This window comes from Drosophila subpulchrella, chromosome X, assembly GCF_014743375.2.
Source record: "Drosophila subpulchrella strain 33 F10 #4 breed RU33 chromosome X, RU_Dsub_v1.1 Primary Assembly, whole genome shotgun sequence".
Taxonomy (NCBI): Eukaryota; Metazoa; Arthropoda; class Insecta; order Diptera; family Drosophilidae; genus Drosophila; species Drosophila subpulchrella.
In genome coordinates, this window is record NC_050613.1 from 21,490,850 (window position 1) to 21,509,001 (window position 18,152).

An 18,152-nucleotide genomic window follows, 5' to 3' on the forward strand; every position below is an offset into this window, starting at 1 on the left:
TGATGATCATGATCACAACAACACGATCCGGAGGGAAGGAGAGGGAGCTAAGCAAAAAGGCAGTAGCACGCACCATTAGATGCGGTCAACATGGAAACATCTGCTCTTCTGTGTACTCTGTTTTGGGGTCAAAAACAATAAATGAGCGATAGAGACGGGTACTACTAAGAAACAAGAGGGAGATGGTAAAAGTAAAGTGGCGTGCGCCATTTTTTTTTGGTCGAAATGAAAAGTGTTTTGGCGCTCTACGATTATATCTGGTGCGGTTCCACACACAGATCCCAGGTCCCCACAGCATAACATATCCCCATGCAAATGAAGCCATTTGGATGGCATATTTATGGCCTACACAGTTGTGCCTCATTAAATTTTAATCAATTTTTTGTGCTCCGCTTCCACGGATCGCGGACCGTAAATCGCAGTTTAGTTCGGGATTAGTGCATATAACGTTTAATTTAAAAACGCATAAAATTTTGTAACAATGTCGCAGGCTAGTCCAGATGATCCCCATCCTCCATTTCCATTTCGATTTCGATTCCGACTACCAGACGATCTTTGGCTGGCTCAACTTTTTGCGCCTTTTATTGAACTTGACGGCGAATTCGAACTCGTTTCTCTGTTTTTGGGATACCCTTCTTGGGTATTAACTGTTAAATATAATATATTTGTATTTATATATTATTTTTAATGCTATTATATTCGTTTTTATTCTATATTTATTCTACAAATTAAACACATGGTGTAAATTTCTGGTAATTAAATGTAGAGTGTATTTAAGATATCCTACAATCTCCTTGCCTACTTTTTATTCGGAGCTGGACTCTTTTCGTTGCAGACCCTTATTGATTTTTAATGAACCGAATGGCATGCGATTCAGGTGGGGTAAAGGGATAAATATCCAGGGTAAAACGAAAGCATCTTGCGGATCAAATTACAGCCAGTGCCCTCGACTACCGTCTAGCCAATAGATTTGCCAACAAATCATTAATCAGCAGCGGTATTAGAGCCAAATTCGACACCCCAGAGCCTCTAATTTGTGCTAATCCCCTGGCAAATTTCTCCGGAGGTGCGAACAGCCACACGAGACAAATACAGGTGAGAAAAAAGGTTAATGAAAGACGAAGATGCTGCGATTCTCAATGGCAGAGACTGGCATCCTATTAGTGGCAATTTTAAGCTGATTTACGCAGCACCATGTTCCAATTAAAGTTCTCGCCTGAGCCTCTTAAAAACTCATTAATCACCCGCCTAACTACGTCCACGAATGGTTTTCGAACTGGTCCCCAGATCGATTTCCAAATATTGCAAAAAAAAAAAACAGAAAAATAAAGCAAAAACTCAGACGCCTGGTGAAAAAAAGGTGCGAACCAATTTGCACCTCAGACGTGGCAAAAAAAAGGGCAGAGTCGTCCTTTGTCGAAGGGCAAGCCCAAGTTAATTTCTATGAATTTCACGCCTACCAAAATGGAAATTACCCCGGGGCAAGCTGCATTTGTGCCGACTGATCCTGGCGCCAAGTTAATGGACCAACCTTGGACTTTTCAACTCGGCTAGGGGCTCCTCCTTTCTAGGATTGCAGAGTGCCAGGACCCTATGTCCCTTCAGTTTTTACGCTTATATATTTTACGATGCCCGCGCTCTCGGAAACTCAATATTCAGCAGCCCAATTAAACCATTAAAATCTAGACATGCACCAATTTAGGTGCCTTCAAATTATTCAACGACCACACATTATAAATTTTAAAGCGCGCAGACCCATAAAAACAAAACCTTCTCGGGTCCAAACGAAAGCAAAGGAACTTTTGTCACAAGATGTCAAAGTCGGGGTGATTTACTCCGTTGCCCCGAGAGTGGCAGCAAAAACTTGAGCCACTGTCTGGCCAATGCACTGGAAAAAACAGGAACATTTTATTTCTAAATAACATTTACTATCTTTAGGTATTTAAAGATCTTGCCAACCTTAATAAATCTTACATTATATACATTTTATTATGATATATTGATCGATATTATGATTTTCGTTACAAAAGTTCAAACTTTACTTATGGGTATTATAAACTATATTGTGTTATGATATGATGGAAGTAATACATTACATATATTAATAGTAGTAATATAGTACCTTAATAGATCATACATTGTATGCATTTTATTATGATATATTGATCGATATTATGACTTTTCGTAACAAAAGCTCAAACTTTACTTATAGGTATTGTAAACTGTATTGTTTTATGATATGATGGAAGTAATTCATTACATATATTGATTGTAATTCAAAATCGCAATTTCATATCAACCATTTACATTATATTATTCTGTTTACCTATGAAAACCCCAAAAAATGTTGGTTTCGGATAGGAACGACTGCATTTTTACCAGTGCAGTATCAAATTCGGGATCCCATCGATGGGTGTCTGTTCTGTTTGATTGCCGGGAAATTAAAACGTTACGCTCGTTGACGCAATGCCCAAAACGAAGTTGACATGGCGATGGGTTTTTGGTTTTAATGTGATGCCCCCTACCAGGATCACTTGGATCCTTGGATCTCTGGTGCCATCAATCACCCGAAATCACCCACAGGGATGCGAAAAAGATTCGCGGCGAGACTGAATTGACTGCACATTTCTTGCAATTTTCACTAATAAAATTGCATAAAATATATGCAAAAGAATTACTCAGCAGCCAGGCAACTGGAACTCTCGAGAGAACTCATGCCCCTAAGGCCAACAAAAGAAGCTGTAGTAACTTTCAACACCTTCGCAATGTTTATGGGGTCTGTTTGCTGGCCAGGCACTGCCTTCAAATTGTTTCTGATTAGGGATATGCTTTGATCCCACTTCTCCAGAGGATTTCTCGGTCCCAACTCCAGAGCACAAGTTGCGTGTGCGGATCGTTCTGCAGTCTGGTGATATATCTGCCATTGCGGCTCTTGCATATATAATTAAGGAGCTGCAGCTTCGCCTTTGCGTTTGAGGCCAGTGGGGAATTGGATAAATTAATTCAAACTTTTTGTATGCGTTTTATAGTGTGCGTTTACACAAAAACATTTCGAATTCAGCTGTGAATACAAATTTTAAATTTATATATGAGAGATCACATTAGAATGTATTATTTAACTACAACTAAACAATAAAATCTTCAAAAATTGATTACAAAATAATTTTTTAACGTTTATTATATTTTTAAAATCATACAAATATTTTTTTCGAAATTGAATCTAAATTATTTCTTAATAGTTCTTTATACTAAAATTATTATAGGTATAACTTGTATATATCAAATGTTTTTTTCATGTAGTGCACACCTCAAAGTATCTTCTCAAATTCACCATTGGGCAGCTTACTTACTTCAAACTCACACCTTTCCGAGGATGGAGATTCGTTTTCCTGCGTTTGGCTGCTGACCAGATTGTCATCACCATGCCGCGAAGTGGAACTCTCCCGAGCTTCACACCTCGTTTTGTTCTGGTTTTTGGAGGATGGGGATGGATGGGGGATACGATTGGGAGAATCGCCTAATGCAATAACAAATATTTATACTTTTTGCGATAAATGTTTGCGTTGGTTAATAAAGCGATTTGTTATTTGTGTATTCGTGGCCATAATTTATATGCCTAAATTGGATTAAGTCGTCGGGTCACGCAGACTCCACTTTCCTGCGGAGGCGTTGGTGTTGAGTGGTATTCGAGTTTGGGTTGCGGACTCGCTGGACTCTCGGATTTCATCTACGGATCGGTAGCGCCGCGGGCATCCGCCTCGAAAAAAGGTGTGAAAAAGTTGTGAAACTTTTCCTTTATTACTTATTTGTTTGAAGCTCCCAGTGGCCAAGTGACCAGGTTGCCAAGTTCCCAAAGGGAACGGACTGGGCACGGAGCTTAATGGTTTCTGTGCCTGTACATGGCAAATTACTTAACCGGCAACCTAATGACAACACCTACAAAACAGAGCCCCCTTTTGGACCATCCATCCGATTCCGACTAGGTAGCAAAACACCAGGGTCTCTCGCTCTCCGTTTCTGCGGCCCAGGAACGAGGCGATCATTTACAGGGCACGATCATTTATTTAAAAATTATTGCCACATCGATCACTGGCAGAGACACACGATCGGCGGAGAGAACTGCAGACTGGAAACTGGACAATGCACGGGGAGAAATAACTGGGATTATTATTGCAAGGTTCAAAAACTAGTATTTCTAGTTATTTTCTTAATCAATTTACATATTTAACTGTAGTTTGTTAATATTTTTAATGAGCTGTTCCAAGAAAAGCTACGCAGTATGACCATGCCATAAAATGTATGGCTTTTTCTCAAAAAGGGCTGCAGAGTGACCATGCATAAGAAATAATGGTATTTTAACTTCGCAAAATATACTACATTTCTTGACTAATCTTATTATTTTTCTTTGCGTGTAGACACTGTTCCCTGTGCCATTTCATTATTATAGGGCACGCTCGATCGTCGATCGCCGATCGTCTGCCTGAGTTTTCTTCGGCTTAGGTTAGGTTTTGTTGCCGGACCTCCTCCTCCGCCTCCTTATTTTTTGCACATTTTGATGAGGCTGCAGCGTATTGGACCGGATATGCTGCACACGCAGAGAGTGATCTACATTTATTTATGGATCCTGGAACTCGGTGGAGCAAAAAGTCTCGGCGCGAAAGAGATGCATAGAGGAAGAGCCACCGAAAATCAATTGTAAGTTTTTGATTTTGATGAATTGATTTAAGATTGCGTGGATTTCGATAAGAGTCCTTCCTGTTTTTTTTCACTTACTCTTTTTTTTTTTTGCCATTCAAATCGAGGCGAGCAAGCAGGCTGTCATTAGACCGCAATTAGGCAGCATTTTTCAGAGCCACAGAGCACACACTTCGGGGCGATAAGCATAGACATTATAGGCAATTTGTTGTAATTGAAAATTAAAGTGTCAGCCTGTGGCATCCAGGGACAAAACTGGATGGTCCCCCAATGGATCCCCTCCCCTTCCCCCGAAAAAATCCGAAGCCCCCATGCCCAATCTTCAATCCCCCCCCGATAAAGCCTGTCTGGAGATCCCAGAGTGGCCGGCATTTATGCAGTTTTGTCCTCATGACATGATCGCCGACGCGATAACGCCGGGCCTTACAAAGTGCAGATCCTGCGCTTACATTAAGCTGATATGCAAATTATGCGGCGGGCTTATTCCGGCGAAAAAGCGTTCATCGTTCGTCGATCGTCGTTTAAATTAGCGTTAGCAAAAGTATGCCAGGGTCTCCAGATTATCGATCCCCCCGATCGATCCAGCCTGTGCCGCCCGTGTGTATTTGTATTTAAAATTTACAACTTTTTGCCTTTTGCCAACGTTTTAATAACGTTTTGATGAATTTTATATGCACCGCTTGTCGTCGATGGCTTTTGGCCATCCCAACCCATCCCATCCCATCCGATCCGATCGGCTGGCTCCCAAAGAGAAGGCGAGTGTCAGTTTATGGGTTTCATTAAATATTTGCCCCTTGATGATATGCCCATCGAGCACAGGGGAACTCATTCATTATTGATCATCGCGATGGCATCTGGCACTTGTCGCTGTTGTCGTTCGGGGAGTTTGCGAGGAGGGGGCGTCTATCGGGATCGGGGGACTCGTTTTAATAGTCCCCGCGATAGTCGATCGATCGTGATTATGTTGTTGCCATTTTTTACGATCTCAGCGCTCTCGTCCAGCCCTTTTGCATATACATTTAAATATATGTATACATATATATATCGAATACCTACTCGTTTGTAATCTGGATCATTTGACAATATCTCTGACTGGGCACTAATTTACGAAACACCGAATGCGAGGCAATTTAATCGATTAAAAGTTGCAGCCAGGGCTTTTGTCTCCTCGTCGGCTCGCTAATAAAGAACGTGATATATTACACACCGAAAGTCTAAAGTCTGTATATATACTCGATATTCTCGATGAGTCCCCAATCTCCGGTGGTGGCCACTACTGGGGAGCAACTTAATTTCAATCGCTTCGCTTATTGTTATGGCTCTGTTGTCGTGTAGTGAAACAATGGGATCAACAACGGCAGCAACATCCAAAAAACTAAATAAATAAAAAAAAGAAAACGGCAGTAGCAGCAGCAGCACACCAACGAAGCAATAATAAAATTTAAGGATCCGATCGATCGGGGGCCATCTGATGATCTTCCAGATCTGGCGATCTTCCGATCCTCCGATCTCCGGACAGATCCGATCCGCTCGATCCAATTATTGTGTGCGTTGTTGCAATAAATTCGTTTATCGCCGCCGTCGCAGCGGCAGCCAAAATCATTTAAAAGCGATCAGTTTAGCCTGTTGTTGCTACGTTTCAGATTAAGTGATTGCCGAAAAATTGTTGCCCGCATACAGTGCGTTTCGCCAGTGGAGGTCTAGATTTTAATGAGCTTATAATAATAAAAATCATATTTTAATGCGCCGTTTTGAGGAGATTCCAAAGATGAATGATTGGTCATTTCAAGATTGAATAAAATAGTTAAAGGTATAACTAGCATTTTCATATCGAACTCAATGCTTTGGCAGGGATTTGGTTAGTATTACATATATTTAAAAAAATACCTTACACTCATTGTACGCACTGTTTGTTGGCATAGCTAAAGGGACCGCCTGAAGCCGTCCTTTTCAGACTTACAAATTGATTGAGTTATGTAATTGCAATGCAGTTCAGTTGGGTCGAGTTCGGCTCGCTGGCCTTTACATGACTGCGCTTTACATTTTAATTAAGAAAACTGGCGTTGGTGAATAATAAATGGAAAAGGGGATCAAAAGGATACAAAATGGGGGGGATAGGGAGTCCGGGAGGAAGGCGCTTTCCTTGGCCGCTTGTCACAACAGCGCTTTTTAGTCGATCAATGCCATTTCACTCGATGTCGAAGTGCTTGATGCCGTTGAGGCTGCTGTTTTCACCCAACTCTGGGGCTGCCGACTCTGAATCTGTGTGAAGCACATCATAAATCACCAAGCGACAACATATTCAACTCCTGATTTACACGCAGAGAAAATGTGCAATGAATTCCATGCCTATAGAGTGAGAAAGGTGACCCCAATCTGCATTATATCGCCAAAACTTTATCAATTTATATACGATTTTGAGACTTCTTTTAAGATTTGCTGGTTATACTTCTCCAAAAATAGGCATTACATTTTATGAATAATTTTGGACTCCGTTTTTTTACTAGGTTTTTGATGGCCTGTATAAAGGTGACCCAAAATTGCACTTCTTAAGCTCATAACTTCATCAATTGGATTGGTTTAACTGAACTGCAAGAAGAGGAAGCTTATAAAGATGGGTTTTGAAGAGTCGAAAGCATTATTTAAAGGACAAAGAAAAGTGTTGAATAGGAAACTTTTACTTTGACTTATTGACTGGATTTATTTGTAAAAGAAAGTGCAACCTGGAGATAAAGAGGTTACACATTATCAATTTATATAAAAAATCCTTTTCTGGGGACCATGACCTTTTTAAATAAGGTAAGCCAGTCGTCCTGAAATCATAGGATACAACTAATGCTTAGCCCCCTTTTCTTGCTGTGCAGTTTTTCCAGCTCTCCAGGCTGGCAACTCCATCTCCATGTCGATGTCGATGTCTCCGTGTCCAATGCTCGTGTCTCCTTGGCATTTCAGCCTGCTGCTGCTGTTGCTGCTGCTGCACTTGTTGTAAATTTCCTCCGAAACTGTGAAGCGTCGTTGCACAAGTGCTGGAAGTCTGAAAGTCTGAAATCTGAATCTGAATGTGCAAGTTGGTAGCTTGGTTTTTGGCCCGGCTCTTAGCTTTTGGCTTTTGGCCGCGCTTCTGGTTAGCAGTTGGCTGGCTGTCATGACGTGCGCACAATGCGTGCGCATAATTCAGAGTCTGGGAGCTCAACTCCAGCTCCATATGGGGCTGCTGCTGCTGCGTTGCATGCAGCACGTAGCTGCGGAGCAGCGAAGCTCACTCACTCATTCATGCAACCCCCATCCTTTTGGTTTTGGGTTCCCCCCACCTGCGATCCTCCTCAGCTGTCATCACTCGGCTCATTGATTCGAGCACGGCACACATTCCTCCGGCTTGCCACTTGTCAACACTTCATTTCAACAACTACTCCTCCTTTGTGGATCTCCGGATCTGGCTCTGGCCGATGCTTTGGCTCCCTTTGATAAGTCAATCATGCCACAAGTGCCACATTCGAGTGTTGCTGCTGTTTCGCTGGCATTGTCCGTTTGTATCAGCCACATAAAGCAAACGGACTTTGATGGCCCACCTTTTGTTTGGCTTATTGTCCTCCGATATCCTTTGATGAGCCCTTCGATGATCATCGCCAGTATTTGCATGACATCTCCACTTGTTTACGGGCTTTTAGCAGCAAGTGCAGTGGATACTTGTGGCCTTTTGTCCGTTTTTTGTGCGTGTGGGAAACCCGCGAAGGATCGAGGATCGAGGATCCACCAGGATCCATTAACGCATCATGAACATACTGCCTAAGCCTTCGAGGGTCAAGTAATTTGCTTCCACTTAACCGCAGGTCCAAATCTCTCGAGCCAATCCGCCTTCAAAAAGGGGTAAACAAATTAATATGCTTAACATTAAGACTTGAAGATACCTTTCCTTGAGATTTTAGGATCCCAATTTTTTAAAGTTAAAGGAATATAGAAATATGTGGAAAACAATAATAGAATTTATTTAGCAAGCTCATTAATTTAATTAAAAGAAAGTAACCTTTGATTAAGTCCATCATACCCCCGACATACTCCCTACAAAACGAGTACCCAAAAATCTTCAGGACTATCTTGACTCGATCTCCTCCGCTGAGTGGTACAAATATTTTTTCACAGCTCATTAAAATGTAATTTGAAGAGCGAAATGCTTCACGTTTTGCGACCAGGGCACCGTAATAAACCGTTGTTGCATTGATATCATCGCAAAAGCCGAACCGGATTGCCGTTTTCAGGGGGCAACAGTAAAGCCAAGTAATGTAACACCCGAATAAGTGAGGATCCCAACTAAATGGCAACTTTTGCGCGGCAAGTTGAGCATTCAACAATTTAATTAAAATGAAATTTCCGAATCACATTCTGGGAGCCGCAGGAGCGGGGGGAATAACTGATCTTGGCAGCAGGTTGATCGTGATTGCGAGACTTGCCGCCAAAGCCTTGCACCTCCGATATTCCACGGGGCTAAACCAAACCACTTCCCCAACCGCTGACGATGATCAATGATCGCTGAGCCGACCGACGAGTCCCCAGATCTCGATCTCAGGCATCCTCGCCGGATTCGAGTTTACTATGGCATATGTACATATATAGATATATATATAATAGTATGTAATGCGCCATGCATTACGTGTATCTGGCGTTGTCATCGTGCCAGTTTACCCGCATATTATTAATTGGATAGCCATAGTTGCGATCTCCGCTAGAATTTATGTGTTAATTTGTCTCGCCGCCAACTGTTGATTTATTTCAGCCTGCTCTGCTCTGCTTTTTTATGCCTTTTAGCTGGCTTTTTGTGATTATTGCCCGGCTACTCTCTTATCAGACCGATGTGACCATTAGCGGAGGGCCGCGGCAATTTGTTGGCCGCCTGCCAGACGACCGGCGACATAATCATTGCCCCGCTGCCGCTGCAATTTGTATTGTTCGCATAATTAAATTGACGCTTGACATTCCGGCCAGGCCAACTCTGGTCCACTCCGCTGACATTGACACGCGCAGACTCCACACTGGCGAAAATACTAGAAAAATCAACGGTCAATCATTAAAAAATCTTAAGAACACACAGCAATACTTGGTCCTTCGAGCCGGATCTCGAATTAAGCGCCAACAAGACTGCCCGACTTTTTCCAAATATTTTACCTCCTCTTTCGAATAAATGTTTTCTATATTAATCAATTTTCTTATTTATTTTGATAACAATCAAAGGAGAATACAAACAATATGCTCCTTTGCGTCGAACCTCTAAAAATTTGGCATGTAAGACCACTTAACAAAAAGCGTTACCCTTAATTCACATGCTAATTTCATTCTCAAGTACTCAACCTTCAGTTCTTAACTCTTCTGCCTTCCGTATTTATTTTCAGTGCCCCGGCTGCAACCTATTCGATCGCAACTCCATCTGCGACTCCGTCTAGTTGGTATAATTAGCGACGATTAAACACTTGTCGGTCCCACCCAGCTGCGGTTGAGAACAAAAGCATTTTATTGCTTTTGTCGGCCGGCTCCTTTGCTATTTTGCTACTCTGGCAGTCTGCTTTTGCTACTCTGCTGGCCTGCTAGTCTGCTTTTGCTATTTCGCATCGGACCCAATGGAATTTGTCAAGCGCAAGGACACATTGCTGTGGGCAATTAGGCGCCCGCCGCTCCTCCATTCAATGGCAATTGTTGTCAGGCTTGTTTGATTAGTCTGTAATTGGTGGACGGATCGGGTTCTTCTGGCCAGCGATGCAACGAACCAAGATCGATCGCCGTAAATACTTAATTATGAATTTATTGATTTTAATGAACATTATCAATTTGCCATATGGAAAATGGGCACCTCGGACAGGACAGGAGACAAAGCATTTCAACAAAATATTAATCAAGTGTGTGGCGAGATCAAGGTCGCCATCCATGGCGCATAATGACAGGCTGCAACTGCCGATCTTCTTCGATCTGCGATCTTCGAACTGGAACTGCAACTCGGAACGATCTTTCGTTTATGCGATCGGATGCACAGGGAGAAAATAGATCAACTATTCTACCATATTATCTACAACTACCCGGTAATGGATGGTATATCCAAAATTATAATAGAAACCTATATCTTTCTGTGTACTCTTTCAGTTGGTTGGCGGCTATAGATTGCAGTCCATCAGCGACATTAGTGATTTTTAGTAGACCGATGATCGCTGGCGGTGTAGCGCATTAATAGAAGATCACCACCGATCAATTTGCCCCTCAAAGCTATACAATTAGGCTACTGAATGGGTGGGAAAAGGGGCTGGAGCCTTAAATACCCCCGTGGATAGATCCTTTCGATGGCAGATAAGGTGTAGAATTCAAAACGACATTGTAAGACAATGTGGTTATTTCAATTACCATCAAAAGAACTTATTAGTAACCTCAAAGATCTTTGTATTTTCAAGTTAAAACCTTTAGGGCTAGTAATGTTTCCCCCATTTCTTTATGGATTTTCTGTCTTTTGGCTGAAATAGAGATAGAGAGTGGGTGATCTACAATCTTCAACAAGTTCCCCTCAAAGTGTCACTATAGATCGATATGCCCCGACGAAAGCTGAGCAAACACACAAGGACTAGAGCAAGGATGTGCAAACAAATAGACAAACACGAGCTCGAGTATCTGTATCTTTGGGTCTGCGGTGTATCCGTGAGGTAGCCAAGGACACACACGCGTGTCCTCGACAAGCTGCAACTGCAACAGGAAGACGTGCCAATGTGCAACGCGTGCGCCTGTCTAGAGTGATAAGGCCTGCTCAAACACACAATCGCCCATATGTGTGTATATATAGAAGACACTCAGCCGAAGGACACGAAGAAAATATTAATTTACACTAGGCAGAATGTCAGCTGCCCGCTGCTGGCATAAAAAGGGTACAAGACCCGAAGAAGGCATGTGTACACTGGAAGAAAATGTTTGTGAAAAAAATAGACCAAGATTAAGAAAAATGATATCTTATAATGTATCTGTATAGTTAAAAGTTACACTCTTGTAATTCTATTGTTTATTATTCATAAAGTACGTATTCTCTTATATTGAGAAATAATTTTCTGTATATTTTTTTAAAAAAAAAGGTTTAGACTTGGCATTTTGTGAAAAGAAATAGAACAGCCTCTTCTGTGTCGCCCTTTTTTCGAGTGTACTAGAATGGGTCTGCAAAAGACACAAAATCAGAATGCATCTGCAGTCCTGGCACGCACGCCAAAAAATAAATATGAGAACCAGCCATTTGCTAACCCCATCGCACACACACCTTGCACACCTTTTCGGTAACCTTTAGCCTTCACCAGTGACATAAGAGTCGCATCGCCGGAGAACGGGAACTACTTATCTATGTATATATCAGCGGGATCGGGGAAACGGAATCGAAATCAAGGAGCAAATGCCAGTTGACAAAAAACGCCCCCGACATGTGCAACGATTTTTGCAGCTTGCAGCGATTAGGAATCTGAATCTGAATTTCGAACAGAAGCAGATCGATCGGTTCAACAGGAAGGAAAAAAAGGGGTTATTCCTTGGATTCCGTTTGCTGCAATATGCTGATGGCAACATTGTTGCGGCACAAGGTGATAAAAGATAGATGGGTGCGCGGAGGTAGGAGAGATCAAATTGAACAAGCACAGCCTTGAATACCCTATCATTTGTCATAGTTTACGCTTTAGTAAAACCGAAATATATGTATAAATAAAAGTATTTTTTTTTAATAGGTCAAATGCTAGAAATCGTGTAAACTAGTCTCTTAATATTAAAGATATCTGCAAGATACTCTTGTAAAAGGGGTTCTAGTATCCACATATTTATGGACTTTTCGTCGCTTTACAAATACATTTTGGGCAGAAAGTTGATTGTTTATATTAAGGTGGAATTACATAGTTATGGGGTTACCTATATTTTTTACATAGGTATTCAAAAAAATTAGTTTTTTGGTAAATTTAATATTTTTATGCCCATGGTTGGCGATATTCTTAAGTAGGGATGTGATTTTTTCTGCACGACAAACTGGATGGAGTGTAAAGAGCCTTTAACATGATTAAAATTAGTCTCTTAACATTAAAGCAGTGGTGCCTACTATGCAATGCACTAAGAACGACGGCTTGCAAAAGACCGCTTTTTTTTTGACCCGATCTTTGGAAAATGGAAGAGAAGAGTTAATCGAATGGAAACGATTTCATCACTTGCAAAGTAATCGGGAAACAATGCACTTAGAATGTGGTTATTTGATAAACTGCCCAGTGCAAATTACACACCCAAATAAAAAACCAAACTGTTATTGTATTGTGTGCCGAACGCTGCTTTAAAGTTAACTGCAAGGAACTTTGTAAAACCTGGTCTCACTATTGCAAGCAGTGTTGCAGGGGCTTTGTCGCTTTATGGTCAATTTTAGGAACAAAAGTTTGGCTATTTAATATATTTCCGTTTGGATGGTAGGGGTACCAAACAAATAAATACTAAGTAACAAGATACAAAAATTACATTTTTAAGTTTTAAGTTTTAGTTCTTAAATGCGATATATAATTTATATGGATATTTGTTTTAGTGGAAATTAATGGATGATTATGAGCATATTGGTAACAACGCTTGGGAACATTAATGACAGGTAGTATAATGTATTGCCTGAATTATTTTTTTTTTATTTAACTTTTCTATATGAAACTAGCAGCCGAAAGTATTGATTATTTTGAGTTTTATTTTTAAAAGATTTTTAACTTTGGTTCACAATGGTTATATACACTGGTCGTATTGCAAGGAAACAAATACCTACTTTACTCTTTTTCACAATGTGTCTATTAATCAGCTAAATTGAATATAAAACACAAAAAGCATTGGTACATTTAAAAAAATAAAAATCATAAAATGTGATTATTGTTGGTCCCTGGATTTAACTTAATTAGAGTTAGGCTAGCCCTGGAAAATTGGCGAAGTCTAAAAAAATACCAAGTAGGCCTGGGTAAAGGAAACCACGTGTCAGTTGCCGCACAAGTTCATAACTTCATTCTTTACCGAGACGGTGTTCCAATAGGTTACATTCTGACTAGCTCTATAAAAATTAAAATTTTTACAAGCTCCGCAGTAGGCCTGGGTAAAGAAAATCACGTGTCAGTTGCCGCACAAGTTCATAACTTCATTCTTGCCGAGACGCTGTTCCAGTAAGTTCTATTCCGTATAACTCAATAAAAAATTAAAATTTATACAAACTCCGCAGTAGGCTTGGGTAAAGAAAATCTCGTGTCAGTTGCCGCACAAGTTCAAACCTTCATTATTTTCCAAAACGCTGTTCCAGTAAGTTCTATTCTAACTAGCTCAATAAAAATTAAAATTTTTACAAGCTCCGCAGTAGGCCTGGGTAAAGAAAATCACGTGTCAGTTGCCGCACAAGTTCATAACTTCATTCTTGCCGAGACGCTCTTCCAGTTAGTTATATTCTGACTAGCTCTATAAAAAATTAAAATTTTTACAAGCTCCGCAGTAGGCTTCGGTAAAGAAAATCACGTGTCAGTTGCCGCACAAGTTCATAACTCCATTCTTTTCTTCATTCTTGCCGAGACGCTGTTCCAGTAAGTTATATTCTGACTAGCTCTATAAAAAATTAAAATTTATACAAGCTCCGCAGTAGTTCTGGCTAAAGGAAACCTCGTGTCAGTTGCCGCACAAGTTCATAACTTCAATATTTTTCGAGACGCTGTTCCAGTAAGTTCTATTCCGAATAACTCAATGAAAAATTAAAATTTATACAAACTCCGCAGTAGGCCTGGGTAAAGAAAATCACGTGTCAGTTGCCGCACAAGTTCATAACTCGATTCTTTTCGGAGACGCTGTTCCAGTAAGTTATATTCTGACTAGCTCTATAAAAAATTAAAATTTATACTTATTAGCTATAAGAGTGAATTCCTTAAGTGAAGAAAAACGCATAAGAATGAGTGCCAGACCAAATAACGCCGGGCGTATAGATGCCTTCGCCGCTATGGAAACATGTAGAGAAAAGGATTGTCTGCTGGATAAACTGACCTACCAAAAGGCCAAGATCGAGAAGCTTTCCCAAAAGTTGGTCAGACTCCAGGCAAAGGTGACTCAGCAGCTACTTGAGCACGAAGACTTGGAAGAGGAGGTTAAGATTTTGACCGGAAATTGGATGAATTTAAAGAATTGTATTCTTTGCGATAAGACTTGGAACGCAGTGGGCAAGCATCGCGTGGCGTCCTTGAATTGTGGCCATTTGTTTGGGAAGAAATGCGTGAAGAAATTTGTAGCTGTCTATAAGATGTGTCCCGGCTGTGAACAGCCAGCCGAAGTCGAAGACTTGCGCTACATCAACGGCATTTGAGTCCACCACTCAAAGCCGCTTAGTCATCATCAATGACTACAATGACACTACACCACCACGTCGGATGTTACCAGAAGGAATCTAATGCTTTAAACCAAAAACTTTACTAAACCAATAAACCAACTAATTCCGTCCTATATTTGTTATGTAACATTTATTTATTAACATCTGTGCCGGGATATATAGGTAGTATTATTTCAGAACGTAACCTCAAAACATCTTATTTTCTTGCTTTCAGTCCAGTGCTATCCCCTATAGGTATCCATAATACCCCCAGTTAGAGTAGTGGAACTTCTTTCAGCTTGCTGTTAATCGACGAAGCTCCATAAACTCTTGCTTTTCGGTCCAGTTCAGTTCATACCGCATTTATGGAACGCTCGAGATGACTAGATGCATTTGTCATAATTGCCCAGGGGACTCGAGGAGGTGAAACGAAGGCGGTTTTATGCGGCTGCCTTGCTGTGGGCTCTTCGGTGGTCTGATTCTGATCCACTGGGATCTCTGGGATTTGCATTACGCGCAGCCGCAAATGATGCAAATTTCCTTAGAGATTGCCGCTGAGATTAGGCCGGAGATCCTGGCGGCTTAGCCGCAACTAAATGCGGCTTAAACAATGTTCTTAGGCGTGAGATTTTCATTACGATCTGTTTTCTCTGCTTTCAGGTTTTGCTTGGTCTCTGGGTCTTCATACTCCATCCATTTCCTATAAGTATATGGTATATGTGTTGTCGGCGAAATTTCAAAACCCGCTTCCCGGGAAAAACGGAGGCTGAGGGAACAACACAAGAAGGAACACAATGATTGGTAGATTTTCCAGCGGGTTTTCCATGGCAGGTCAGGTCCTTTTAAGTCCGTCTGCCAGGATATGTGCGTGTCTACGGATTTGTTTGCATGCAAAACAGTTTGCCAGACGTGTGTGTACATGAAACCCGAAACCCTGACCACAAAAGTCAGTCCACAGATCCAGAATTCCGAATCCAGATCTCCAGAATGAAGAACCTCACCTTCGGGGGGGGCATAACATATATATATATGCCTGGTGAATTATTCCCAAAGGAATAAGAAATAAGCAGCTCCAAATGGCCGCGGGACATTCTGGGCTGGCTGCCAAAATAATTAAGTCGTTTGCTCCGACAATTAAATAATTCTGAAAATCGCTTCGCCAAACGTTCAGAACTTTCTGTGGCTCCCTGTTTTTAGTTTCTTGTCCCTCGAAATACCTGGCGAAATTTGTTTAATTGCGTTTTGGCTGCGAGCGACAGTTTAACATACGAGATTCGAGATGCGGCGTGCAGCGTGAGAAAAATGCTTAATTTTTGTAATGTGATTTCGTTTTGGGTGCCGGGTGCCAACCCATCGCACATTCATCATGGATCACGCAAGACAGTGTCTTTAAATATACCTATCATACCTATACCAGACGGATACAAAATGTAAGAGGTCATACAAAATGGTACTTCATTTTATTTTTATTAAAATATTCATTGTGATATTTGCAAATCTGTAAACACAGTCTATATTCATACATATTTCTATTTTCTAGAGACGAAGAGTTGTATATTAAATATTTATCGATATATTTCTCATATATATTATATCATAATCATATCACATCATACATTTATGTCACATCTTATCATATATTCATTTCATATCATGTAAGTTAAGAATAAAATAATTCGTAAAAACAAATTAGTAATGCCCATATTTTTTTCAGGATCACAAAAGTAATGCGATAATCCCCTCGATTTGGAACCACTGTGACGTGTGGCGCTGGCTTTCACTGTTTCACCGGCGTTGGCAGTCGGCGACTACTGTGCCACGCCCCCCATACTTTCGGCACAAAGGCGGTAGCATAATTACACTTTTGTTTTACATTCGGCCAGGCGGTGAATTCCAGGAGCTGAGCTGTCCACGTCCACATCCGAATATCCCACAATTCCCAGTTGCCAGCTGGCCAAGACTTTTTGCCCAGCCTCGGGCGTGAGTCGCAATCCTCGGCGGAAAAGGAAAATACCTTGTGTTTGTGTATCTCGGCCTCTGGACAATTGTCATGAGGCTTTGTTGTCGCCTTTGTGTCCTGGCACTCCATTGTCCCTCGCCAGTGTTTCGGACCACTCGAAAGCCATTGGAATCTGATTTGTGGGCGGACGGACGGGTCGCTGAAATCGCCTTTGACCTACGACCTCGGCGTTTTTGTCAAAGGCAATTAGGATTCTTTGACCCGAAGGAAGGCGTGTGCAAAGCGGTTTAGGGCGAAAGATCTGGAACTCGGCCGGTTGATCTAGTTAGCGTTTGCAATTGAGCCAAATTGGGTTACCCCATCGGTTTGTCAACATATCTTTCTGGCATTTTTGACTTTGTCACCCGTCTTGTTTCCATATCCGATTTTGCGGTTTAGTTTGTGTCACGTGTGGGCGTGTCGCAGGCTGATTAGCCTCCCAAAGTCGCTTACTTCTTCGGGATTTATGTGCGGACCTAGACATTCATGCATTTCTTTTGCATTCATTAAAGGAAGGGAAACCAGAACGTACAAAAAAAAAATACAAAAGCCGTCTCGACTTTGAGTCGTCTGCATCAAATCAATCAAATTGATGCGCTTCGATCGGGGAATATTTAAACTAACAAAGTTGGGGCCTACGATCGATGGTCTGCTTCCGAAATGCCTATAATCAGGAGAATTTTGAGGGTATGTTGGGCCTAGAAAGATATACCTATAGGTATTTTATACATTTTAAAGTCTTAGAACTAGTTTTTTTTTATAGACGATTGTAGAATTTTAGGAATATATTGGCCTTTAAAAGAATTGTTATAAATGTTCTACTCTTCAAAGTAAATAATTTTCTGTAAATAATATTTTGTTATTCCGATGTATTCAATGCGAATCAACAATCTATGTATATATAATCTATAGTATTAATATTATCTTGCATTTATGTATGGCAAAGGTTTTAGTAATGTTAGATAATTTTTATAATGTGATATATTTATAATGTAATACTTTATGACTCTATGACTTTATGACTTCCCCTAAAACAATAGGTATCTTTGAGTCCAAGTTCTCGACGTTCTTCCATCAGGTTCTCCATTGAATGCTTCTTCTGTTTTAGCATAA

General features: G+C 40.9%; 2 protein-coding genes across 2 annotated transcripts; both read left to right on the forward strand.

Moving 5' to 3' along the window:
- The first annotated feature begins 10,706 nt into the window (after window positions 1-10,706).
- LOC119555923 lies at window positions 10,707-15,166 on the forward strand. The gene is made up of 8 exons (XM_037867622.1): window positions 10,707-10,760; window positions 13,790-13,862; window positions 13,919-13,995; window positions 14,054-14,126; window positions 14,183-14,270; window positions 14,319-14,403; window positions 14,463-14,536; window positions 14,589-15,166. Exons 1-8 carry the CDS (start codon window positions 10,707-10,709, stop codon window positions 14,611-14,613), a joined length of 549 nt encoding a protein of 182 aa, XP_037723550.1. The 3' UTR covers window positions 14,614-15,166.
- On the forward strand, window positions 14,630-15,037 carry LOC119555925. The gene has a single exon (XM_037867624.1). The coding sequence runs from the start codon at window positions 14,630-14,632 to the stop codon at window positions 15,035-15,037; it is 408 nt and encodes a 135-aa protein (XP_037723552.1).
- Window positions 15,167-18,152: the final 2,986 nt, after the last annotated feature.

What these genes read in the sequence shown, in the direction of transcription:
- LOC119555923 (XM_037867622.1), top strand. Translation starts at nt 10,707, where the DNA reads ATGCACAGGGAGAAAATAGATCAACTATTCTACCATATTATCTACAAC. An exon ending in TTTTCCAAAACGCTGTTCCA is followed by an intron (nt 13,996 to 14,053) that starts GTAAGTTCTATT and finishes GCTCCGCAGTAG; the next exon opens with GCCTGGGTAAAGAAAATCAC. An exon ending in CTTGCCGAGACGCTGTTCCA is followed by an intron (nt 14,271 to 14,318) that starts GTAAGTTATATT and finishes AATTTATACAAG; the next exon opens with CTCCGCAGTAGTTCTGGCTA.
- LOC119555925 (XM_037867624.1), top strand. Translation starts at nt 14,630, where the DNA reads ATGAGTGCCAGACCAAATAACGCCGGGCGTATAGATGCCTTCGCCGCT.